This window comes from Osmerus mordax, chromosome 10 (genome assembly GCF_038355195.1).
Source record: "Osmerus mordax isolate fOsmMor3 chromosome 10, fOsmMor3.pri, whole genome shotgun sequence".
Taxonomy (NCBI): domain Eukaryota; kingdom Metazoa; phylum Chordata; class Actinopteri; order Osmeriformes; family Osmeridae; genus Osmerus; species Osmerus mordax.
The window spans coordinates 4,070,963-4,097,232 of NC_090059.1; the positions used below are offsets into that span (position 1 = coordinate 4,070,963).

The window sequence follows — 26,270 nt, forward strand, 5'->3', positions numbered from 1 at the left end:
CAACACCAAAAGTAAGGCTGCAACCATAGCATCGTATCGTGTCAGTCGCGTTCTTGCAAAAGGAAAGAAATCTTTCAAGGATGGTGAGATTGTGAAAGAAGCGTTCATGGAAGCCGCAGATGTGCTTTTTGCCGATTTTAAAAATCGAAAGGAGATTGTGTCTGCTATTCAGGACTTGAGGTTATCAAGAAATTCTGTTACACGGCGATGCGAGGGAATGGCGGAGGATGTTGAACAGCAATTGAAGAATGATCTTAGCACATGTGAGGGTTTCTCTCTCCAGTTCGATGAATCCACTGATGCTGTGGACATGTCTCAACTATGTGTTTGTTAGAATGGTTTTTGACGACCTGAGTGTAAAAGAAGAGCTGCTGACCATTTTGCCTTTGAAAGGGCACACGAGAGGCACAGATATTTTTCAATTTTTTATGGAATTTGTTAATAAGAGCCAGTTGCCCCTCTTCAAACTCGTCTCCATTACAACCGATGGGGCTCCAGCGATGGTTGGACGCACTGCTGGGTTAATTGGATTGTGCAAACAGTGTGAATCCTTCACGGATTTCCTGACTTATCATTGCAGAATTCACCAGCAAGGGTTGTGCAGAAAGATTTTAAACATGAAAGACATGATGGATGTGGCTAACAAGATTGTGTGTTCTGTTCGGGCCAGGAGTCTGCAGAGGCGATTATTCTGTGCGCAGCTGGAGGAGACAGGTGCAGAACACTCAGATCTGCTGCTGCACACAGACGTTAGGTGGCTCAGCAGAGGTACATTTCTGCAACGGTTTTCTGAATTGTTGCCCGAAATTTAAGAATTTCTGAAACGTTCAAACCATGCTGAATATGCACAGCTAGAAGACAGTCAGTGGCTCTTGGATTTAGCCTTTCTTACCGATCTGACCGAGAATCTCATAACTTGAATCTAGAGCTGCAGGGTAAGGAGAAACACATCATGAACATGATCAGTTCCGTGAACACGTTTAAAAGCAAGTTACACCTGGTATCAAGTCGGCTGCAACAGTGTGATCTGCGGAACTTTCCACACATGGACACAGAACTTAAGTGTCAGGGCAAAGACTGTGCAGAGCTTGAGAGTGCACGTTATGATGATCAAGTGCAGAGCATGTTGTCAGAATTTGACAGGTGCTTTACTGACTTGGCATCCATTGAGCCTGTTGTCAGTTATCTCTGTTTTCCATTTGGGGAAAATATAAATGTAGATTGTCTAACGTCCAAAGTGGCATCACTCTTCAACCTGGATAGCTGTGCTATTGAGAATGAGATCCTCACACTGAAAAATGACATTGAGCTCAAATCCAGAGCAACACCTGACATGAATGTCCAATTCTGGAATCTAATGCAGAAAGAGAAGTACCCCAACCTCAGAAAAACTGCACAGAATTTGACTGCACTTTTTGGATCAACATATTTGTGTGAGTCTGCCTTTTCACATTTGAAAATCATCAAGTCAAAACACAGATCCACCATGACTGATGACCACCTTGCGGTCTGCTTACGGCTGGCACTCAGCTCCTACTGTCCGGACTATGAGAGACTAGCTTCCTCCTCTCAGTGCCAGAAATCCCACTAACAGTGCATGTCCACTGCAGCGACGCGAATCGCTTGCCATCGCTCGCCTTCCCACAGTTCACCACGCTCGGGGGCGTTTCAAACAGATTAATGCAAAATGTAGTTCTCTAAAGTCACTGTTGTAGTTGTCATGGCCAAGTGTGCAGACTTGGGTTTACGTACTCGCAACATCGATCAAAATACAACTTGTATACAAAATACAAAACTGTTTAAAAAAACGTTTTATTATATTACTCAAAGTCTGCTAATCTGTCGATACGATAGGGAGTTCCAACCGGGATAGCTAGCTAGTTACCACAGAACGAAGTTACGTAATGTGACTAGACTGAATTTGAAAGTACAAGCACCAACAACTTCGGCAACCTTGCGCCATGCATCGTTTTTTATTAATATCTCTGTACGAATACAGCTATGTATCGTACAGGACTGGGTAAGCAGCCACACAAACGATTAGTTTCTCCTCCACCTTGAAACCTAGAAATGTTCACCATGGTTGCTACGTTACGAGAAACAAGAAAACACTCCGATTGGCCATCGCTAGCGAAAATCGCTCCTCATTTGCATAAAGTAGAGAAAATCTCAACTCGGTCGCGTCGCTACCCACAATGCACCACGCAAGCGATTCGCCTGGCTCCATTGAAAATGAATGGAAAACATGTCGCTCGCTTCGCGTCGCTGCAGTGGACACGCACTGTAAGGTAGCGAAATACCACTTTTCCAACTTGAATTAGGCATTGTATTTTTGGGTGTGCTTTGCCTTCGGCAAGGGCACAACCTTTGTTCTCTCACATATATATTATTATTGGGTGTGCTTTGCCTTCGGCAAGGGCACAACCTTTGTTCTCTCACATATATATTATTGGGTGTGCTTTGCCTTCGGCAAGGGCACAACCTTTGTTCTCTCACATATATATTATTATTTTTATTATTATTCTTTTTGCCCCCCTAAAACTCAGTCAATATTTGGCCTACATAGACAACGTAGGTGTCAAAAGTTTTGTCTTGGTAGTGATTGAGTTGCTTCTATTGGAATTTACGTTCCGTTGCATGGTTTGGGCTTAGGTTAAGTTTTTGTGGCGAAAAGTGAAGCTAACGGTGGCTAATTTGCTAGCCACAGTCACTGACGTTACTAACGTCACTACGTCACTAACGTCACGAAAACACGCGTGACTACCTTTGGCAGAACATTCGTTTCGCATCTGTTAACTTGGGGGATAGCTAGGCTAACTATAGCTTTACTGCAAGGCAGCTGCAGAAACACCACAAGCAAAGAGGCCAGGGTGATAAATATTTACTCATTTTACCTTGTGATATGACACACAATTGTGATGTGTAATGTACAATATAAGCTGATATTATTAAGGAAGTACATCTACTTTCGGAAACAGTAGTCTACAATTTCACTGAAATATTAGCATCATGACATTAGCCTGTGTTGCCCGGGCAACACATACTACAGTGGTCTATGATGTAGCGTTATCTGTTTTCAATCGTTAAAATAAACATTCCTCACATATACATTTTCGTTGTAGGATTTATTCTGACATTAGAAAACGATTTGTTGGTGAAATTACCATTACCTGTGGTTTCAAACCAGTGTAGCTCACTGCAACGCTGTAGCTTACGCGAGACACACTACAAAAACATCTACACTACACAGCTGTTTAGGAAGTCAAACGGCGACAGAACATGTTCGGCACTCCCCTTACTTAAATCAAAAGTCTATCTAACTACTAACCTGAACTTCATTGCCACAGCCTAAACGTTGTCAATCTGTTCATGAAAATAATTAATTTCAGCTTAAACCGTACAACGGAACGTTAAATCCAATTCAACCAACGCAATTGCTACCAAGACGAACACAGCAGTAGTCTAGTACTGTACAGTAGTAGTACAATTTACCGGGGCAGATTCTCCACACAGGGCTATATCGCATTTTGCGTTGTTACTGACAATGATCGCTACCAGTGAGCTTTTTATGAATGAGCGATTTTTCACTAAATAAATGTCAAGCTTATTTACGTTTTGGGGGGCATATTTTCAGTTAGCAGATGGTACTGTTTGAATCGCGATTCCATCTTCTACTACCGGGTAACGTCGTAGAATAATCTTCAAAGGGGGTTCTTTATTAATGAATGAATGAATGCAATGAGTAGGCTAAATGCCTGAAAATATCATGAGAAGGAAAAAACTTAAAATGACGTTTAAGTCATAGATTAGGTAAATTTTTACACCGGTCTGCCAAATGTATTCGTTTTGATTCAACGTTGAGGCTGCCTCTTGCAGGGGAAATGAGAAGACATCTATTTCATTCTATACTTCACTCGTATTTTCAGTTGTAAATGAGCAGCAAAAAAAAATGCTTTTAAATCTATGTAATCTTTATAAATAATAAGTATGCATTTTTATATAAAATATACAGAAATATCAGTTGTAAAAATGTCATTCAAAAACGGACCCCTGTGCAACCGACGCAAGCAAGCACACCCTACAATTTCCCCAGAAATTGTACCCTCTCTAGTTTGGGTTGTTTGTCAGTTGTGTTGTTACGGTCCAGTCCTAGGCCTACTTGTGGTTATTCTTTGCACCACGCACATTCACATTTACTTCAGTAAATGTATTATTATTGTTAAAACTTTATCTATGTGTCAGAAAACAGTCAAACAATAAGTTGTGGCTACGCTACGGCTTTCGTTATGGCTTGGTAGATCTCGATACACTATCAACTTTAAAACTAGATCTTGGTTCAAAAAAGGTTGGGCACCCCTGACGTATAGTATTCTACCTGCGCGTGTTGCTGTCTCGGGAATGTCGAACGAGTGAAAACTTTAAATCGTAGAGTAGAATAAACTGGTTTAAATAAGCCTAAATACAAACTTCGTACCTAGTAACCAGTATAGCAACCATGACAGTTTCCTGCTAGCCAGTGCCGCTGCTAGCCATTTTGGTGCCCTAAGCATAATTCCTTTATAATGCCCCCCCCCCCCCTAAAAAAAACGATTGTTTTTGCCAGTTTAACTTTTTATTACCAAACATATAACTCAATACCAATAGCCTAACACAACAGCAGCATCACAATGTAACACTTATTGAGAGGTGGTGGTTCTCTGCTGCGTATCTGTCCCTAAACAGCTGGTTGAGGGTGGTTGATCAGGGCTTGGCAGGGACGGACTGAGAGTAAAAATAGGCCCTGGACTTTGATCCAGACCGGCCCACCAGAACTGGCCCCCTTATACGCCACCACAGCTGCCATGCCAATGCATCCACATTCTGTGTTTGATGTGATGCTAGTTACGGAGTTCCCAACTTAATGCGAGCGCGCAACATGTGCGAGCGAAAGGTTTTGGCCTTTATTTGAGCGCAAAATAGTTTTTGAGCTTCATGTAAAATAAACAGCCGTTTTTCAATTGGTAAAACCTTGTCTAGTGAAGGTGTTGTATTTTATTCCCTCTTAATGCTTCAGCCCCACCCTTACGTTTCTTAGCCTGGTTTTCCAAATTATAAACATTTAAAACTGAAAGCATGCAGCCAAGGAGCTCTCCACCTTTATTACTCATTTAAAAACGATTTGATAAATCGAATATTAAAGCATCATAGAATGTAAAGTAAAGTAACAGCTAGCTGGCGTCAGTTACTTGTAAAATGCATAGATAATGTTTAACAGTAAAATCTCAATTTAGCTTGCACCTAACATATTTGAGTGTGCTAACATTAGCAATAACGTCAGCTAGTTCGAGGTGTATGCATAGGCTAACCATTAAATTAGCAGCACATTTCCCGTATTTAACAATGATTAAACATGGACTTACCTGAAAGTGATGCACGGGCATCATTTCGCAGTTTCTTTCTCTTTCTTATTTCTGCCCCTGACTCCTGTTGTCTTTTTGAGGCCATTTTCGAAAAGTTGACCCTACTGTCAAAGTTCGTCAGGCCACTGAGATAGGAAAGGGCAGCCATGGCGAGCTTGGGAAGTTGAGTGTGTATTTGTTTTTGTTTGTTTTGTTTGGTTTTTTTTTGGGGGGGGGGGGGGGGGGGGGGCACCATCGTAACTTTTTTTGAGCAATTAAATATATCTCTTGTTCTGCCTGTTTTGTGATATACATGCCTAAAAGGTGCCTAATATTTATATACTGATATAATATCGGCATTATAATTATTAGTACTATGGTGATTTTTGAGTTGGCAATTTTTTGGTGCCCCCTCAGGACTTGGTGCCCTACGCACAGCGCGTAGTGCGCGTTATCGGAGCGTCGGTACTGCTGCTAGCACACGTAGATATCTCAGGAATTTAAGGTCCGCATAGCGACGGACGCGTCCTTGCATCGGATCGGCAGTGTGACGTTAGGTAGGACACTATTTGGCCCTAGGTCACTATTTGGCCTGACAGGGCCTCTGCAAAGTCCCGGCCGCCACTGAATTCACTGCTTTCAAGTCAGCCGGCTGCAGCAGGCTGCGGCGCTGCATAAAGTCGAACACACCTATTAACCCCTTTTTATTTAATCAAATAATGAATTTAAAAGCCAACTAATCAGAAAAATAAGCACTTGAACAGACATCAGCGTGGTAAGAACTAGCTAAAATGACAGAAACCATCTTTGGAAATATAATTCTAAATTATTAGACGTGCATTAAGATTTCTTTATTTGGCTCATGTCCCACCCGCTAACAGATGGGGCTGGACTTCTGCAGCCTGCCACCATGACATGAGGCGATCGAAATGTTTTGGCTTCACTTTTCAGAGCGGTTACACCGTCCATTCATGTTACAGTCTATGCGTATGACTTCTTGACTAGCTAACTGTAAACGGACAGGAAAAGGCTCTGACATGTCATATTAATTCGTGTAAACTGAAAACGAATAAATGAAATTACCTTGTGTTTATTACAATTCAAGTAAATACTGTCACCTTTTTCACTCCTGATGAGTTTGCATCCCTGAAAAACTGCACGTCCTTGGGTCCGAACAAGACACCTTACGACATGCAACCATAATACCCTCTTCTCGATAGAATCGAGCCACAGACAGATATAGAGTCATGGAATTATAGTTAGATATTCAGCTAATTTCCTAGGCTAGCTATCCAGCTAACGAGTTGTAGCAGTTCCGTTCCATGATTGCGAGATTGAACTTTACGTACAGTAATGGGGTTATTTAAGCGCGTCTAGCACACAAACCCACTTTTGTCCAAAACTGGCAAAAGTGTCTATAGCGTCAAGCTAAACGAAAGAAAATACAAAAAACATGATTGACAATGATGTTCATGGACTTTTCGGTTTCCATTACATATCTCCTCACCTTCGTAGAGATCCTGAATAGTGGGGCTGCCATGATTCTTGTTGTTTACATACGGGCATCAGCTGTAAAAGAACGTGTTTCAATTTATGTAGACCGGGTGGAATACAGACTTGATTACAAGTCCCACTGTATTTCATGTGTACGGCGGTCACTATCTAGACATTTCATAATAACAAATTAATCATCTGTTTATGATTCCTGATCTTCTAATAATCAATAGTTCGCCATACCTTCAATTCGCCAGATAGGAACTTCTGATAATACAGCTCTTTTAAAGTGGGAGTCCTTTTATGTGTGCTACATCGGTAGGGTGTCTTAATTCAACCCAGCTGGGGTTTGACAGTTTGCTCTTATAAATCAATGTCTAATCACGCCGATATATGACATTTCATTGTTTAGCGCGGATGTGAGTACTGTACCTACTACGTAACGTTAAGTAAATTGACAGTAGAGCTGTTGGCCTCTTAACCAGTTAAGCTAGCTCTGCTAGGTAACTAGCTAGCAAGGGGGATATGGCTGCTTAGCTTCAGTAGTTGGACTAGCTAGCTAGCTAACTGTTTTGCAATGTTGATTGACAGCGAGTTCTTTATATGATATGGAAACAATACTTTTTAAAGATGCATTGTCTAATATTGTATTTTTCCTTATGTAATCAGTAACCACCACCCACAGGAGAATCATGGAAGAAATCAAATCAGAGCCTCTCGATTTTGTGAAAGACTTCCAAGAGTATCTGACACAGCAAACCCAGCATGTCAACATGATCTCTGGTTCCGTGGGTGTTGACAGAGAAACAGAATCTCCACCACAAACTGGTGAAGATGACTAAGCCCTAACTTTGACAAACAAACTTTAAACAGCGGTTTTCATCAACCTAAATACCATAATCTAAACCACTAAAAGAAACATCTAATTTGACATGCTGTTTTATCTATGTGTACTTATTGCAGCTGCTACAGAGAGTGAGCATAATGGGCTGGACCATCCTTCTGTGGAGGTGTCACTGGATGACAGCTCAGGGTTACTTGCAGATGATTTTGAGAGGACCTACGATGGCAAGCTAAAGTGCCGCTACTGCAACTATGCCAGCAAAGGCACAGCTCGGCTGATAGAGCACATGCGCATCCATACAGGTAAAGTTTTTTTAACATGGGGTAGTATTTTTTTCCTCATTTTACTACACTTCTGTCTTATGCCTTTTATTTTTGTCATGTTGCATCTTTTTCATGCATGTCTTTCTTATTATTTCTCGTTATTGTCTTCTCCCTTGTGTGGTGTGGAAAAGGAGAAAAGCCCCATCGCTGCCACCTGTGCCCATTTGCATCAGCTTATGAGCGGCACTTAGAGGCCCACATGCGCTCTCACACTGGGGAGAAGCCCTACAAGTGCGAGCTCTGCTCCTTCCGCTGCAGTGACCGCAGCAACCTGTCCCACCACCGTCGCCGCCGCCACAAGCTGCTGCCCATGAAGGGGCCGCGCTCCACGCTTTCCAGTCGGAAGATGCTCAGTGTCCTGCAAAAGAGGACCAGCTCCTTGGCCTACACCAGGAGGCTCTTCATCAACTTCAGTCCTCCATCCATGGTGGTGCAAAACCCGGATTATCCGAATGACCTCTCACATGAGCTACCCCACCTGCATTCTAATGCATATGAAGCACATGCCGGCGATGGCAAGGATGCACGGCATATGATGACGGACAACCCACTGAACCAGTTGTCAACGTTGGCAGGCCAGTTAGCCAGCCTGCCTCCTGAATGCCAGACCACTGTGTCTCCAGACAGGGATGAGAAACCATTTCTTATCCAGCAGGCTTCTTGTACACCGGCTGAAGCGTCTGCAGGTGGACCTCACACGTCTCCCCCCGGCTCATCAGAGCCCCCAGCACGCAGGAACTACAGCCCAGTAGCAGGCCCCAGCAGTGAACACAGCTCAGCTAGCATTAGCAACAGCATGCCCAGCACACCTGTCCCTGGCCTGCCACCACAGGACCCTCAGCTGCTTCACAGCTGCCAGTACTGCCAGACCTACTTTGCAGACAACATCCTCTACACCATCCACATGGGCTGCCACAGCTATGAGAATCCATTCCAGTGCAACATCTGTGGCAGTAAGTGCAGTGATAAGTATGACTTTGCTTGCCATTTTGCTCAGGGACAGCATAAGCAGTAACTCTTCAAAAGTTCAAGCTAAATAACAGTTTCTTTGTTTTGCCCACATACAGCATATTATTTTGTCTGAATATGTATGAAATTACTTGGAACTTATAAGAATACATATACTTTCAGATTCAGTGACTGTTTAAAGATGTGGTTGTAATACATAGTTTGGAGCTAAAATGTTTCACTTTAAATGAGAAGTACAGGAGACAGTCCTTTATAGAGAAGTTCAACCATGTCAGAGACATGTTTTGCCATTACAATAGTACTAGGCCCTTTACTAGTCAATTAGCTAGACGGACAAGGAGAAAATTTTATGTTAAATCGTTTAACACTACAACTCAATAACTTTGGCACTTTTAAATACATTTGATGTACACTCTGTTGCACAAAAATTCCCTGCTGCCAATCATATCTTCCCAAAAAGTCATTTTGTCCTGACTGAATTGTGCTTGTTGTTCTGTGCTGTTAGCTCCTTTATTGTTCACTGGTTCAGAATGTCGCCAAAAACGTATTTCGACATGCCTGGAATATTTCACATCCACCACTCAATTAAAACTTGATAATTCGAAGACCAAAGTGTTCTTTTTCTTTCAAAATGTCTATAGGAAAGTTGTACATTAGGTCTGTAGAAGCCTTGTAGCACTGTTTGTGTGGTCTGTACAGTCTGTAATGTAAGACTTACGTAAAGTATTTTACATTATTTGCACACCAACTGAGTGTTGTGTAATCTTCCATATGTTTATTGTATGTGAATAGGAAAGTTTGTGTCTCAAGATAGTGTATGTTATCTGGAAACTGTGATGAGTAGACATCAAGTGTACATTATGTAGACCATAGTCTGTCTTCTACCTTGAAAAGGCCTTTATTGTCTTATATATTGTTACAGTAACTAAAGTGTATTCATATATTACTAAGTATTAAAAAAAGAAAATAGTTTTAGTTAAATTGGATAAACCTTTTAGATTTGTTTGTTCTGATTTCAGAATGATGCCTTTATACTGTTGTTGGTGCTGATTCTTTTTATCATGTAGCATTTGGACAGTTTGTGTTGGTCCACTACTATTGATTACAGTACTAGTCTTGTATCTGTTAGGTGTCACCATCAGAACACCTTCTAATCTTTACAGGAATCAAGTATGTGAATGTGACTTAATACTTCAATGGATTTTGTTGCAGTTACATTCTTCTTCAACTTATGTTGGACTGACTTATCAATGCAGTTGGTGTAACTGAGGAACCGCATAAGCTTACTAGCAGCTTTATGTTCACTCAGGAACATCAGCAATTTAAACCTCAATTTACTTAATAATTAACCATTTGTGATTAACTAATCTTACCTACTGTTTTTGTACATTCTGAATTAAAAAACTTTGTGAGGGGAAAAAGTCAAGCGTATTCATTGGATATAAATCTTCCAACTTAAAGACACTGACATTTACTGTGCAGTCAATAAAATATTGAAATTATCCATGGCCTCAATAGCTTCCACATTTCAAAATCTCTCATATGAGCATATTAAATTAAATGTATAAAAAGAAAACAAACATGCAGTTCACTGTATTACACAAGGGTGCTTAGTGTGTGTATACAGTTAGGTCCGTAAATATTTGGACATTGACACCATTTTCATCATTTTGGCTCTGTATACCACCACAATGGATTTGAAATGAAACAATCAAGATGTGCTTTAAGTGCAGACTTTCATCTTTAATTTCAGGGTATTTACATCCAAATCAGGTGAACGGTGTAGGAATTACAACACATTTGATATGTGCCCCCCCCCCCTTTTTAAGGGACCAAAAGTAATTGGACAATTGGCTGCTCAGCTGTTCCATGGCCAGGTGTATGTTATTCCCTCATGGGAGTTTGTTATTTCATTGACAAGGAACAGATAAAAGGTCTAGAGTTAATTTCAAGTATGGTATTTGTGTTTGGAATCTGTTGCTGTCAACTCTCAATATGAAGTCCAAAGAGCTGTCACCATCAGTGAAGCAAGCCATCATTAGGCTGAAAAATCAAAACAAACCTATCAGAGAGATAGCAAAAACATTAGGTGTGGCCAAATCAACTGTTTGGTACATTCTTAAAAAGAAAGAACGCACTGGTGAGCTCAGCAACACCAAAAGACCCGGAAGACCACGGAAAAACAACTGTGGTGGATGACAGAAGAATTCTTTCCCTGGTGAAGAAAAACCCCTTCACATCAGTTGGCCAGATCAAGAACACTCTCCAGGAGGTAGGCGTATCTGTGTCAAAGTCAACAATTAAGAGAAGACTTCACCAGAGTAAATACAGAGGGTTCACCACAAGATGTAAACCATTGGTGAGTCTCAAAAACAGGAAGACCAGATTAGAGTTTGCCAAAAAACATCTAAAAGAGCCTGTACAGTTCTGGAACAACATCCTATGGACAGATGAGACCAAGATCAACTTGTACCAGAATGATGGGAAGAGAAGAGTATGGAGAAGGGAAGGAACTGCTCATGATCCAAAGCATACCACCTCATCAGTGAAGCATGGTGGAGGTAGTGTTATGGCGTGGGCATGTATGGCTGCCAATGGAACTGGTTCCCTTGTATTTATCGATGATGTGACTGCTGACAAAAGCAGTAGGATGAATTCTGAAGTGTTTCGGGCAATATTATCTGCTCAGATTCAGCCAAATGCTTCAGAACTCATAGGACGGCGCTTCACAGTGCAGATGGACAATGACCCGAAGCATACTGCGAAAGCAACCAAAGAGTTTTTTAAGGCAAAGAAGTGGAATGTTCTGCAATGGCCAAGTCAATCACCTGACCTAAATCCAATTGAGCATGCATTTCACTTGCTAAAGACAAAACTGAAGGGAAAATGCCCCAAGAACAAGCAGGAACTGAAGACAGTTGCAGTAGAGGCCTGGCAGAGCATCACCAGGGACGAAACCCAGCGTCTGGTGATGTCTATGGGTTCCAGACTTCAGGCTGTCATTGACTGCAAAGGATTTGCAACCAAGTATTAAAAGTGACAATTAGATTTATGATTGTTAGTTTGTCCAATTATTTTTGGTCCCTTAAAAAGGGGGGGGCCACATATAAAATGTGTTGTAATTCCTACACCGTTTACCTGATTTGGATGTAAATACCCTGAAATTAAAGCTGAAAGTCTGCACTTAAAGCACCTTGATTGTTTCATTTCAAATCCATTGTGGTGGTATACAGAGCCAAAATGATAAATTGTGTCAATGTCCAAATATTTATGGACCTAACTGTATGTATAAAAAAGGTACATAGAAACAATTCATCATAAACTAATATTTATCAATGATGGGGTTTTAATACTTTTCCTGTGGCATTTGTTTAATTCAGAAGGAATCTTGCCATGATTTCCTTTGTATCTTGATCAAAAACATCCAGTGCTCTTTTTGCCACACTCTCTCCATCTATGGTTTCCCGTGGGGTGTTAGGTAGGTCTCGAAGAACTTGCTTTCGCAGGTTTTGAAGAAATGTTGTCTTTGAGTTATTCAACTCTGCTGCCAGAGACCTCATATGATCTGGAGACATCTTGTTCTCTGAACATAGGAGTAAATGTAAGAAAAATGCTCTAAACCAAAAATACATTACACTTAAGAATATATTTTAACACAAACTATGCTTGAGGCAATCGCGTAATTAAATACTTCAGTAGTCCATTGCAAAAAATAAATAACGTTCCAAAACTATTACCTAAGCATGTGTGTTAGTGTGTACATTTGAATCATGTTTAACCCTTGTGCTGTATTTGGGTCACATGACCCAAAGGTTCATAACGAACCATCATTGTGTTTACCCAATTTTACCCAATACAAAAACAAATTAAAAAAAAATTATTTTAACCTTCGCAATGTGGGGGGTCTGAGACAGCCCAACGGTTAAAAGAAAATGCTTCACTTTGTTTTTGTATGCGGTAAAGTTGTCGCAATACGATGGTGGGTCACAATGACTGATGGGTCATAATGACCCGAAGATAACACAAGTTTTAAGCAATGCTTTAGGCACGGCTTTTAGCTGACCTCTTGCCTTCTGCATGGCCTGAGATACCCGGTGTCGACAAGCCTGGTCAGATTTATGAACGACACTGTTGGCACAGATTAGACGATCTGCCACCTGGAACAAAAAACGTTAGGAGACACTCTTCATAAATACAAGTCATCTTTTTAAATAAATATATTGTATGAACATATACATTAAGAAACCCAAACATGCCTTTTGTTCTGTGTTGTCCTGAACTGGGCTCAGTGGGTTGTCCAAAGCTATAGAGATAAGCTCCTTCAACTTCTGTCTGAGATACAGTAAAAGAGTATGTACATAGTAAGATAAATAGAGAGTAATATAGATTTATTCAGAATGTGATCAAATAAATCACTACATTAATGTTCTAGTTAGTTGATCAATTGATTCACAGCTCACAAGGCCTTGTCTGTGAAGCCGTCTTTGGTGTCCAGTGAGATGCTGCTCTGCTCCCATGGATTCTTCTCAGGATTGGGAGGCTCCATGCGCTGGGCCATCGCAATGATGACTTCATTGGGTAAGGCCTGGGGTCGTCTTTGGTTTCTGTCTATGCATGATTCCGCTGGACAGTGCAGATACACCTGACAAAATCCAATGGAGTCTGTGGCAAACATGTTAACACAACATACAAACTACAGTTGATTACCCACAAATAATTCATGTAATGAACTGACACACAAATTCTACTTACACTTTCTTGCCAGTTGATACACTTCATATCTCATGCTTCGGTAGTAGAAGTTGTCATCCAGTAGAAGGATGAGTGGTGTTTGGTGGGTGTTGGAGCCCTCTGTAGCCCTTACCGCATAAACACATTGTCTCCAAGCAAAACTGTTGATATAGCAGGTGGTGGGTGGCAGCTCCAAGGCTTGAGGATTCTGCAGGATATGCTCGACACATTGTAGAATTGCTTGCCTGTACAACCTCCATTTAGTTTCCTGAGAAAAAAAAAACAGAACAAATACAGCCAAAAGCAGCGATTCCGGGGTTCAAGCCAGCACAACTCTTTCTTTGCATTTTTACAATATGAATAAACTGCTTTTGAAGAGTCTGTTTAGTCTGCTTGGTTATCTAGTCCAGATTTGACCATTTACTGGAATTGGCATTCACTGTACTTTTCACTGCTGGAAAAAAGTTTAATTATTACTCTCACGCATTACCAGTCTAAACTGGTCTCCTAATTGTTCATTGTGACAAAATAAACTTCTTGATTATACTGCAATCATACATATAAAGGGCAAATGGAAATATTGTCAATAAACATCAAATGACAAGGCAAGAGGCCAAGTTTCAAAATAACCCCCCCAGAAAAACAAGAACCTGTTTCAAAATAAAAGCTACCGAAAACACTTTACTGTAAGACTATATGGAAGAAGTTCTCATTGGGAAACAGCTTCAAGGACCCATAAATCCACCATGATGGATTCTGAAACGTAAATCCAATTGACTTGGAATTTGGTAGACATGTGTATGTACTTGATGTCTTTCCATTTGTTGCTTAGGAAAAATTAATACAATACAGAATGGCTGAAGGGGTGTATTTATGTAAATGTACACATTGCTTCAATATATATATGTCAATAAATCAAATGTCATTTTGACTGATGGTTTTTCAAACTTAACAGTCTTCAAGATGACATCACTCTGAAGTACCTTGCATCATTTCACCTTGATATGTAAAAAGATGACTGAATTACAACTCTTTAATCCTGATGCATGCAGAAATTTGAATTCAGCAGGGTGAAATGTGCTTTTGCGGTTCCTTTGTCGGGAGTTAAGTCTATATGGAAGCAAATCGTTACCAAAATTCAAATGCAAATGCATTTCCCGAAATGCATTTGCATTTTAAGAATGTGGCTGCATTATTTGACTCATAAATGAAATTAGTAAACAATCATCCTATTTGCATTTACATTTTCTTCTTCAAGAGTGCTCAATCTTTCACTTAATTAAAATGAAAAAGAAATAGACATTTGAGATTTAATTTTCAAAACATGCCCCAGCAAATGGATACCAAAATTTAATTTGAAATGTAAAAAATTCAAATTAAAATAAATTTCCAGAAATGCATTTTCATTTTCAAGAACGTGGCTGCAAAATAGTGACCACAATTCAAATTCAAATGCATTTCCAGAAATGCATTTTCATTTTAAGAACGTGGCTGCAAAATCGTGACCACAATTCAAATGCATTTGCAGAAATGAACGAAAAAGCATTCTGAGCGGCGCAGCAGTGACGTCAGTAGCCGCTCTTCTTCAGCTCCCTGCTGACCGAGCTACCCATCTTGTTTGGTAGGGGGCGGTGTGCACATCTGCATTGCATTACATTGCAAATGTGCTGGGAAATTGATTAAATTGCCGGGTCTTTAGAGCAGCGTTCCCCAACCGGTGCCCACAAGTCTGCGGACCGGTACTGGTCATTTCGTACCGGGCCGCACAAAAAATAATTAATAACATTATTTCCTTTTAATTGATTATCAGAATCTGAAAGACGTTTTATTCTGAAAAATGGCCTTTTCCCCTGAGCAAAAAAGCTCTGCAAAGACGTGTGTTTACTCATTTTTTAGCAAGTTTGTGGGCTTTATTGAACGGTATCATGCGCGTCTCTTCCTCTTGACACACGAAAAGTGATAGTTACCACTCAATGAAGCCTGTTTGAGACAACAACTCTATCGGTGTTTTGGATGAAGGCTATCCTGAGATCGCCACTAAAGCACTGGAAGCGGGATTTTCTGCCGTGACAGCAATCAAACACAATTATGGAATAGGCCTGAACTGGATATAAGGAACGCACTTCGGGTGTCACTGTCGTAGCTTATAGTCACACACACAACAGTGGGACTGACACATCGAAAGCTACCTAGTAACAATATAACGATGGAAAACCAGGCTAAGAAACTTAAAGATGGGTCAATTGAAAAAACGGCTGTTTATTTTACATAAAACTCAAAAAACTATTTTTCGCTCAAATCAGCTAAACTATTTGTCTCGCGCGCTTCGCGCGCTCAAATTAGGTGTGGAAGTCACTAACTAGGATCACATCAAACCCAGAATGTACATGCATTAGCAGCGCAGCTGTCCAGGGCCTATCTTTCCTCCCAGTCCGTTCTGCCGATCCGTGAAAATATGTCTTACAGGAAAGCGGTCCGTGGCGCAAAAAAGGTTGGGGACCGCTGCTTTAGAGGACGCATCACAGACCATGGCGCTCCCTCAAATTGTGCAAACACTGTTAGAATTAGCTGAACAGGTAGAATCTAATAATATATCTGAGTCTGATGCCCGTGACCGAGTAGAACAAGTCATAGAGAGCTTGGCTGCATACTCTGCCGTCACAGATTTACATTTGCAATGTAATGCAATGCAGATGTGCACACCGCCCCCTACCGAACAAGATGGATAGCTCGGTCAGCAGGGAGCTGAAGAAGAGCGGCTACTGACGTCACTCTGCTGCTCGACTCAGAATGCTTTTTCGTTCATTTTGCATTTCTGCAAATGCATTTGAATTTGAATTGTGGTCACGATTTTACAGCCACGTTCTTAAAATGAAAATGCATTTCTGGAAATGCATTTGAATTTGAATTGTGGTCACGATTTTGCAGCCACGTTCTTAAAATGAAAATGCATTTCTGGAAATGCATTTTCATTTGAATTGTGGTCACGATTTTGCAGCCACGTTCTTAAAATGAAAATGCATTTCTGGAAATGCATTTTAATTTTCAAATTTTACATTTCAAATTGAATTTTGGTATCTATTTGCTGGGGCATGTTTTGAAAATTAAATCTCATATGTCTATTTCTTTTTCATTTTAATTAAGTGAAAGATTGAGCACTCTTGAAGAAGAAAATTAAAATGCAAATAGGATGATTGTTTACTAATTTCATATATGAGTCAAATAATGCAGCCACATTCTTAAAATGCAAATGCTTTTCTGGAAATGCATTTGCATTCGAATTTTGGTAACGATTTGCTTCCATACGTCTAACCCTCTGTAACAGACGTGGTCTTGCAAGCTTCGTCAGAGGCATACCGGCCAATGTACATCTGGAAAATGAAAATGCTATTGTGGGATTGTATTTTCAACTGCATTTAGTTCACAGCTGGGCATGACTTTGAAAATGAAATGCCCAAACCAGCCTGTAGCCTACGATACAGCACTCATGTGGCATCTGCAACGCAGTTTGGATTCAATAATAAAAATACAGAAATACACATACAGTCAATACGAATTGTAGGCTATTGATAAATATTGATTGTCTGATAACATTGTAAATTAGATCATCATTACCCTCTGTACCGTGTCTTCAAAACCCTCGACTGTTTTGGAATGAAAAGCATAATCTGGAATCAGATTATCATAAGATATAACCGATGATCTCCAGTGTTGCTGACCAGTCAGAGTCTTGACAGCCTGAGCGAGTGTTGATTTTCCTGATGCCGGTAAACCGCAGAGAACACACAAGCATGCACGCTCACTTTGAACCTTTGCAGGCGTTTTGTTTAAATCCATTTGTGACAACTGCCAGTGTTTTCTGAGGTGTAGTGAATTCTTTAGAATATTGTTTATGTTTTTGTTCTTCTTGTTTGACGGTGTTTGGCATTCAGACAATTGGTACATTACCGCCACCTTCTGCTCCGGAGTGAGGTTCAGACGATAGACTGAAGGCCGAATTATACTACTGGTCCGTGTACTTTGCGGCCAATGGATTTTCGTTTTGAAATTAGAAAACCAAAATCGGGAAAATATCTGTTTCCCGACTACCATTTAGAAATAGGAAAACAAAAAACGGAAAACTACCCATTTTCCGTTTTTTGTTTAGATGAAAAAAATAAAAAATAAATACGTTATCTGATTTTCTTTGATGTGCTTAAACATGGAAATCTGGAATTAAAATAGTGTGTGGAAATCTCATTTCTCAATTTTGCATAGATTTTAGTGTTGTGACCCGGAAGTTGCTCCCACGAGGGTCCGTGTACGTGAGTTTAATTCCTTATATCATCATTTTTTTGCAAAAACGGAAAAACGGATATTGACGTGTTATTTTGTTTTCTCGTTTTTTACACACAAACCATAAACTACTTTATATTTTGATTTTTCTCACGTGGGTGGAGCTAAGTGTGAAATGCCTGTCATTGGCCGAATGTGTCGTCAGCACTACCTGTTCCTTCAAAGTAAAAGTTTCCCCCTTCTAACTCGATTAGCCTAATATAGGTTATCTATCTGTTACATTTTATTCAAGTTTATAAACTTTACAATTACTCTTCATTGACTTGGGAGTTCGCCCTTCCAATTTCATTCAATGCATCTACTATTTCATAATTGATGTAGGACCTACTGATATAAATAAACTAATGCCATGATTCTATAGTCATGTTTTTCCATTTATATTTGTATTAGTAATATTATAAGATCACAGCAATTATCATTTTTATTGTCCTGTTAGTGTAGTGGTGTTGCTTTACGGTTAGCTAACTGATAGTGCTTATAAATTCAACACCCCCTTGAACTTCTTTCCCCTTATATGATTAGATCGAACTTTGTCATTGGACAGTAAAAGTACAGTACAACAAAATGCAATTAGCATAGAACCAGAATTGCAAATGGTATTTACAAGTGTTAAGCACATTAAGTATATGTATATTACAAGTGAAATACATAGATGTGCAAATGGTATTCTAAGTGGCATTGTAGATGCCAAATGAAGGCGAAGGTTGTATGGGCACCCGAGATGCGGAGATAGCCACCGTCGGGTCCCCGAGGTAGACATGCGTATGTAATAACTGTAAAAATACATGGCAATTCTAAATGTGCAGACCAAAATGGAATGTGCAACTGAAATGCAGGTATAGCAGCATGTGAGGTTCTTATGCACTGATGATCCTGTGCACCCTGCTCAGACACCGCTTGTGCATGCCGCCAGGTGCTTGACCTCCTCCCTGTAGTCTGTCACTGACACAGTGTCATGCATTCAAATTTCCCCCCACTCATCTACACACCATACTCCACTAATTTAATGGTTACTTTTAAGTGTCAAAAATAAGCTGCACTATTAATAATACAAAAGCTTTGTCAAGTTGCATGGGTAGTTTTGATGGAGAGCAATCTTCAAGACATGCCACACATCTTTCATTGGATATAGGTTGGGGCTCTCATTGGGTCACTCAAGGATATTGACCTTTTTATTCCTTAGACCAGTGGTCACCAATCCTGTTGCAGGAGAGCTCCCTTTGTGTATAGGTTTCACTCCACACGGCCTTGGCTGCCGTTAGTGAGTGGTTGCACAACTAACATGGTGTACTTTTCTCTGTTCCTTTGTGATGCAACATTTAAGTACCATACAAAGTCAAATACATTTCAACACCTAACTGCACCTTCTCTTTCTGCATGAAATACTGTATCTTAAATATATCCAGATACATGTGCTAGTTATACTACATTCATTTAAGAACTCTGAAATCCAAACAAACATTCATGCACTTAAACTTTATAAAAAATATCATTTCTGAAGAAGGGTCATTTCAGGTTTCAAATAAATTTTATTACAGACAAATGCAAAAGGACAACATGGCGCTGAACTTGGAACTTTGTTTATATACAAACTGTATATGTCAACACTTAATAAGGCAACAACAGATGTTAAGGGTGTTAACGCGTTTGTGTGTGTGTATGCATGCAGTTGTTTGTCTCCGGGAAAGAGGAAGTTATCTTTTCATAGGTTTACAGTTGAGTAAGATGGATCAGATGCATAAGAGCATCCTGGAAGGGCGTATATGTATTGTTTATTACATTGTCATAAATGACTGTCATGTCTGGAAACTGTTCTTCAAAGTGTCTCTCCACTTGGGCTTGCTCTTCTGCATTTCCAAACGGGTAGATGCCAAATGTTGAGGATCTGGTCAATGACAATCTGGTGTCTGCCTCATAAAGATCCGCTGCTGATGAGGCACAGGGTAGGAGATCCTCTGTGACCTTCTTGACACAGCCATGTGGTGCCAAAATGTTTGGAACTCCTCTGCCTGGTGTGAAACTCTTATTATTTCATTGTTATACACTTTTTATTTATAACAATTCAATCGTGATTCACAAATGCACATCTTGAAATGGTGGTATGGATTTAGAATCACATCCTTGAATATTGAAGTAATATATTGTATGTAACTGCATGCATTGTATATTCATTGGAGCAATGTAGTTAATTACTTGAGCTTTAAATGACTGCTTGCATAATTTTCCTCATAATGTTAAAGGTTGACATGAACTGATGTGAGAAGACTGCATTAAAATACCTGGAATTCTATGGGCATTCCATGAGTCCACAACTCTGTTGATCCCAATGCTGGCAATCTGACATGTCAGATTAGAAACACAGAACCTCACAGTACTGTCTTCCATGTTGATCCGCTCTTGGTCAAGTAGATTGACTAAAGCTGTCTTTATTGGGTAGTTGACCCTGTTGTTCATTTCAGGCCAAATCCGCTCAATTCTGTGATTCTGTAGATCAAGAAGAAAGAAATATGTAGTATCCCTGACATTTGAATAATTTGAGAATATACTGTAAACAAACTATTTTTGCAAATTGTTTTCCAAAACTGATTGAACATCTGCAGCAATGTAATACAATTATTTTCCAAAGTGCATTTTGTACATTAATTAAAGTAATTAAATACCAACATTCCAATTTGACAAACAAGAATTGTTGAGTTTATTTGTATTAAGTACTGGTATGACACTGATGAATTCCATGTCTCTGTATGTGTGTGGGGGTTTCTGGAATGGCAGCTCATTCATCACATGTACTGGTGAGTTATTTACTCATGGCATCAACCTACCCTTGTTGATTTGGTTTGTAGGTAAGGTGCTCTGTCCAGGTTGTTTCTGTAACCTGACAGTTGTTGTTGGATAAATAGAGTCAGGTAAAACTCTTTCCCGTGGTCTACCCTTACTTGACCCCACATTCCATATTCCAAAACCGCTGGTCTGTTAAAACAAATATTCAACACAAAGAGCACAAACACAATTTTTTTTTTTTTTACATTCATGACAACAAATAATTGTTTAACCTTTTCATAATCCTGTTAAATGTGCCTGAAAACGCCTAAACAGCATACCCAAAGTAAATTGAAAGCTGTTCTTGAACCATTTGGAGTACATGCATGTAAATGATCTCTTTTGAAAGCTGACACTCTGAAGTTATTTCCCCTGTTGTCAGGACCCCGGTCAGTCCTACTGGTGTTGAGTAATAGAAGCTTGAACACAAGGAAAGTGAAAGTTTCTATTTCCGCCTAGATTTTGTTTTGAAAACAGAGGCCTGAAGAGGCCTAGATGTGGTAGGTATTAGCTGGAAGACTAAATTGGACCACAGGTTGAAGCCTTATCCAATTCAAATCAAAAGTCAAACATAATACCACAATATATTCATATTTGACACATGTTTTTATAAGAGTACATCCAGGTGTTTTCTAAAAGGGCCTTTTGGAGACTCCAAAATGACCCTTTGTAAGGTCAAATACTTAGGATAAAAAGGTATTATTTTTCATAATTGTTATCTCTAATGAAAGGTGGTACTTAGAACTATCATATATAATAGCTAAATCCCTAATTAGTATTACTGAAACACAAAAACTGAAGCATGAGCACATTGGAGTGCTTTATCTGATTCCCAGGATTGGCGCACAAACACTGATTCTGTCAACCATATTGCGCAATCGACTTTTATTTTGACGGCTCCACAGACACATACAAATGAGGTATTGGCATTTTCAGCTAGCTGTCAGCTACAAGGCTAACGAGCTAATTTCAGAGCCAGTCGAAGCCAGTTCGAGAAATTAGTTTAGAACGAGTGTGGGGGGGGCAGGACGCACAGACCTAGTTGGCTTTAGAGGGCTGTCAACGGGACATGGAAGCTCCTATTGGGTCAAACAAGGTGTCAATCAAAAGGGGAGGGTTCAACGGACCTTCATATCGTAAATACTCCGTTGCTAACCGGAGAAAAGAACACTTTTAGTGTTTCTTCCGTCGGCTAACTTGCATAATGAAACAAAGGATAATGGCTATTCATGAATGTAAAACATTGTATTTGGACGAATTACTTTACATGGTTAGAGACTTTGAACCCTTGGGAATGTACGTAGATCAAGTTTTAATGTGTTGTTTGCATACCTGGACGACAGGGAACCTTTGAGGGTAAGTAGAGACGTTTGGCTTTGTAAACAACACCAAAGTGGTGACTGGACAAAGACGTTGACTAAACTTGTTGTTGTGACTCGATCTTGAAATGGTTTACATATCTACAAGCACAAGAATCGTAGCTTTCCAATGATGTATAACATGTGTAGTAGTCTAAAAAATATATTTATTAACATTTAGTGCGTAGTAACAGGGGGTAGGGGGGGGGGGGGGGGGTAGGGGGCAGTGTTTTCGGTCCCGCGGGCGGGCCCGGACGAAAAACAAGATACCACTAATAGTTATATATGTGTATTAAATACAAATTGAAAATGTATACAACATCAATAACTGCTTACCAGTAAACATTCTCATAAATTATGAGGTTATTTTTCACAGGCATGGTTGAATGACCAACAATCTTAGAAGTCAAGCCATCAATCGCCAAGACATGTGTGGCCCCAAACATCACCAACTTTTCATTCTGGTCCATGTGAAGCTTGTGTCCCATGTATTCAGCATGGTAGGGAATGGTTTAAGTTCCGTGCCCCCTAAAACAACCATATTTATTTAGATTGAAGCATAACCATTTTCTGTAAAGAAAAAACATTAGCATCAGCACATGTGGGATAACAATTAAGGCCCGTTGGGCAAAATACTTACATGACAACGTGCTTCGTGGTTTGGTTGCTGGACTGATCTTAGCGCAGCCCCAACTCGACCCTCAGATGCATGAATACCCTTGGTGGTCAGGTACCCAGTCATCATTTTACGTCCAAATGTGGGTCCGGTCTGTTGTGACATAGTGACAAACACACCAATAGACATTAGACAGAAGCCTTCTTTATGTGACCTTTTTCATGATGGACACACTACCTGGTGCTTAAAGACCCTAGAAGTAATTTGTTTCAATACATTTATGCAACATTGATGTGTATGTATATGACAGATGTAAAAATATGAACTTATATGTAAATATGTTTAGGAATATGTATATTGAAATACAACTTTATATATGTTTAGATTTTTTATTGAATGTGAAGTAAATATTTATATCACCACTATATATTAATTTAGTTCTGTGGTTCATGACACAGAGAAACATACTTCTTGTGTACCCACCTCCTGTATACCTTTGGCCACTGCCAATTCCAAATAAGTGGCCGACACAACTCCTTTTAAAAAGTTATTGTCAGCACAAAACCGCTTTATGTTGTCTATAGAACACCCTCTTTGGACACCAGTGGAAGTCAGGAATGATGACATTTCTTTGTATGTCTTCCCTTGCATCTTCATTTCTTTAATAACCTCGCGGGTTCAAGTGTTGGTGAATTCATTGCAGGCTTCAATATTTTGCCGTTATCTATGGTTCATAGGTAGGCCTATTTGAGGTACGTTCAGAGCCTGGTACGCCGAGTCTAGTGTCACATGAACTTCCTGTATGTAGTCTACGTAACCGGTCGCCTGTTCAAAGCTAACTTAATGTGTTAATTATTATTATTGTTTTATAGCTGCAGATCTAAGATCAGATTCCCAGCCCAAAATCTGATTCTTAAACATTCAGTAGAAAGGCTGTACTGACACAGGGTCTGCTAAAAATGTATTTCAACCATGGTTCTCCCGCTCAATAGGTTTTTAATTAAATCTTTTAAACATTGAAAAACAAACAAACAATTAAGGTAGCCTACTATTGGATTAATTTAATGTATATGTGTACTGAAATAAAACAGTGTATGAAGTTACCGAACGTGCCCCCTCAACATTATTCTCAGATTATATTTAGAACTCCAACACGTGACGAATCTGACCGCGCAACACTGGCAAGAACTCACCATCACCATCGTCAACGTGCAACAAAAAAGTTAGGCTAGCTACCTTTATAAAAAATAGTAATATGGATACATATATCCTCTACCGTGGCAGCAAAAGGCTGACTTTTAAACAGGAGGACATGCAGGTCGAGAAGATCACCCGCATATTTCAGGTATTTTGTTAAATCATAAGATTTTGAATTAAGGGGCAGTTGCTAGCTAAAGTTAGCTAGAGCTAACTTACTATAACAAAATGTGCTTCTTTATTAGATCACCGGTAGCAGTCTTTACTTGACTGACGATGCCAACGTTGCCATATTCCCTGGAGAGCCAGGCTATTTCAGCGCCATTGACCTTGTTTATAGGTCCCATTATGAGGTCCATGGAGAGAGTGAAATTCCCACCACCACCACCACTCCACCCATCACTCCTACCTCAGGATCGGGACCAAGGTTTACATTTTAATCGCAGCCATCAGTATCAGCTGGCTCTGCTTTTGCCTTTAGTACCCCCCGTGCCAGCACTGTAAAGTCTTGGACAAGGTTTACCTTAATTTGATATACTATTGATTATTAGTATTTTGATATATAATACAAATAAGTGTCAACAAATATTTTCCAATCCACTGACACTTCATTGCCATGGGATCACATACTAATGAAGTATAATATTTATTCTATTTTGTGTTATAGAGCAATCAGCATTGGTGAGGTACATAATGGAAAGCCAGTCGCAGTAAGTGTGGTGACGGTACGGTTCACATAAATGGAGGCAAACGTACCGAGCATCATTGAAAAAGTGATGACGGGTCTGAAGACAACTGAGTCAATGGTGCTGACGGATGCCAATTGGTGCGAAGTGTTGGACACCGAAGGAACAAGAGGTATTTAACTCAATAATGCTAAATACTGATTCAATAAAATTATGATGTTACTACATTGAGTCATTCAATAATGGCTATGGTGGTAAAACACTTTTTCAGAACTGAGTATACATTTCATTGTGTGGTTTGTTTTCAATGTCTTTCCCAGGGTCAATGTATTGTAAGCAAAATTCCCACAAAATTAATGCTGTGTCCAACTCAGATTTTATTCGACTGAGAAGGAAAAGGACCAGGTATGTGTTTGGGTCCTGTTTAGAAACATATCGTTGGCGGCAGTTCACATTTTTTACAATCTATGGTATCCCTTGCTTAACACATTTGGGCCATACACACTACTTTCCACATTATTATTGATATAAGTCACATTATGAGTCGGAACAGACTGATTTCAATCATTTACTTAGATTTTTGGTTCATTTTAATCCAGGCCTCAATTTGGTGATTTTGGTTTCCGTTGATCTTTGTTATGTCATTTTGTTCTCAATGAATAACACAATGTACAATAACGATTTTCATCTGAAAATGTTTCCTTCATCAAGACACAATGTGTGATTTAGGTGTTCCCTCAATTGTTTGAGCAGTGTATATATTACCATTCAATTGCTTTGACACATTCTCTCATGCAAGGAAATTAGTAGTTTTCTCCCGACTTTTGACTGATGCTGTAAACGAATAAAAACTTTATGTAAAATGTTGTTTGACATTGTTGTCACTGTCCAAGTTATCAAAAACAACTAAATTATTAACTTTGTCCTGTTTTGTTATGTTACTTCTCCCAAAGAGATGACAATTCTGGACTGCAGGAGGTCTTGGACAAAGTTGAAGAAGTGCTGGAGGCCTCCCAAGGTCTAGAGGCTGTAGCTAACCAAATGAGGGCGCTGACCACTCTGGTCACCAGAGACTCCATCAACATCCCGTGTCCCCGGGCAACCCACCTGAAAGAGTCCTTTACCGGCATGATTTGCAGAGGTAGAAAACAGACCATTTTTTATTGTGCAATTAAGTCATAATTTGCCCTATTTCTTTATAAATAAGTAGTGTTGGTTAACTATTTTGTTAATTGTACATTGCATGCATATAGGCCAGAAAATCTTTAAGGTATTTGATATATTCTGGAGTGGCTGGTCTCAATACCAGACTTTTAATGGACATCTGGTGGAGCAGAGCCTCACACTTGTTTTATTCTGATCTGGCAAGTCATTGGTTTAATCATTGAGAATGCAAACAAATCTTAGTGACATCTTTCCTTTTATCCATAGTATGTGTATGCCTGGACCACACAGATCACAGACAAACATATAAAAACATGATCAAAGTTTGTGATGTCACGGAAGTATGTTAACGATG

At 39.7% G+C, this 26,270-nt stretch overlaps 4 protein-coding genes and 1 pseudogene across 6 annotated transcripts in view; 1 reads left to right on the forward strand and 4 right to left on the reverse strand.

Annotated features, from left to right (window-relative positions):
- acadsb (acyl-CoA dehydrogenase short/branched chain) overlaps positions 1–6,947 on the reverse strand; it is a 54,295-nt gene extending 47,348 nt beyond the window's left edge. For both annotated transcript variants that reach the window (XR_010877487.1, XM_067244772.1), the window contains exon 1: positions 6,886–6,947. Coding sequence is in view for 1 of the 2 variants with exons in the window: in XM_067244772.1 (XP_067100873.1) it covers positions 6,886–6,918 (33 nt within the window). In the remaining variant the exon portion in view is untranslated. The remainder of the gene's footprint in view (positions 1–6,885) is intronic.
- Positions 6,948–7,045: 98 nt separating this feature from the next.
- Positions 7,046–9,613, forward strand: LOC136950432 (zinc finger protein Pegasus-like). Of its 2 annotated transcripts, none has more exons than XM_067244775.1 (4): positions 7,046–7,291; positions 7,542–7,700; positions 7,836–8,018; positions 8,171–9,613. In XM_067244775.1, exons 2-4 carry the CDS (start codon positions 7,565–7,567, stop codon positions 9,052–9,054), a joined length of 1,203 nt encoding a protein of 400 aa, XP_067100876.1. In that variant the 5' UTR covers positions 7,046–7,291; positions 7,542–7,564; the 3' UTR covers positions 9,055–9,613. The 2 variants fall into 2 exon arrangements, with proteins under 2 accessions (XP_067100876.1, XP_067100877.1); XM_067244776.1 differs by having other exon boundaries at positions 7,046–7,190.
- A 2,706-nt stretch (positions 9,614–12,319) lies between these two features.
- On the reverse strand, positions 12,320–17,623 carry LOC136950703 (L-seryl-tRNA(Sec) kinase-like). The gene is made up of 6 exons (XM_067245146.1): positions 17,355–17,623; positions 13,761–14,007; positions 13,469–13,670; positions 13,265–13,340; positions 13,072–13,165; positions 12,320–12,591 (listed from the first exon to the last, which is right to left on the reverse strand). The coding sequence occupies exons 1-6, from the start codon at positions 17,574–17,576 to the stop codon at positions 12,380–12,382; spliced, it is 1,053 nt and encodes a 350-aa protein (XP_067101247.1). The 5' UTR covers positions 17,577–17,623; the 3' UTR covers positions 12,320–12,379.
- A 1,984-nt stretch (positions 17,624–19,607) lies between these two features.
- On the reverse strand, positions 19,608–22,740 carry LOC136950672 (uncharacterized; annotated as a pseudogene).
- Positions 22,741–22,906: 166 nt separating this feature from the next.
- The window catches only part of adam9b (ADAM metallopeptidase domain 9b), a 66,647-nt gene continuing 63,283 nt past the window's right edge, over positions 22,907–26,270 (reverse strand). The window contains exon 23 of the mRNA XM_067244757.1: positions 22,907–23,021. The gene's annotated coding sequence lies outside the window, so the exon portion shown is untranslated. The remainder of the gene's footprint in view (positions 23,022–26,270) is intronic.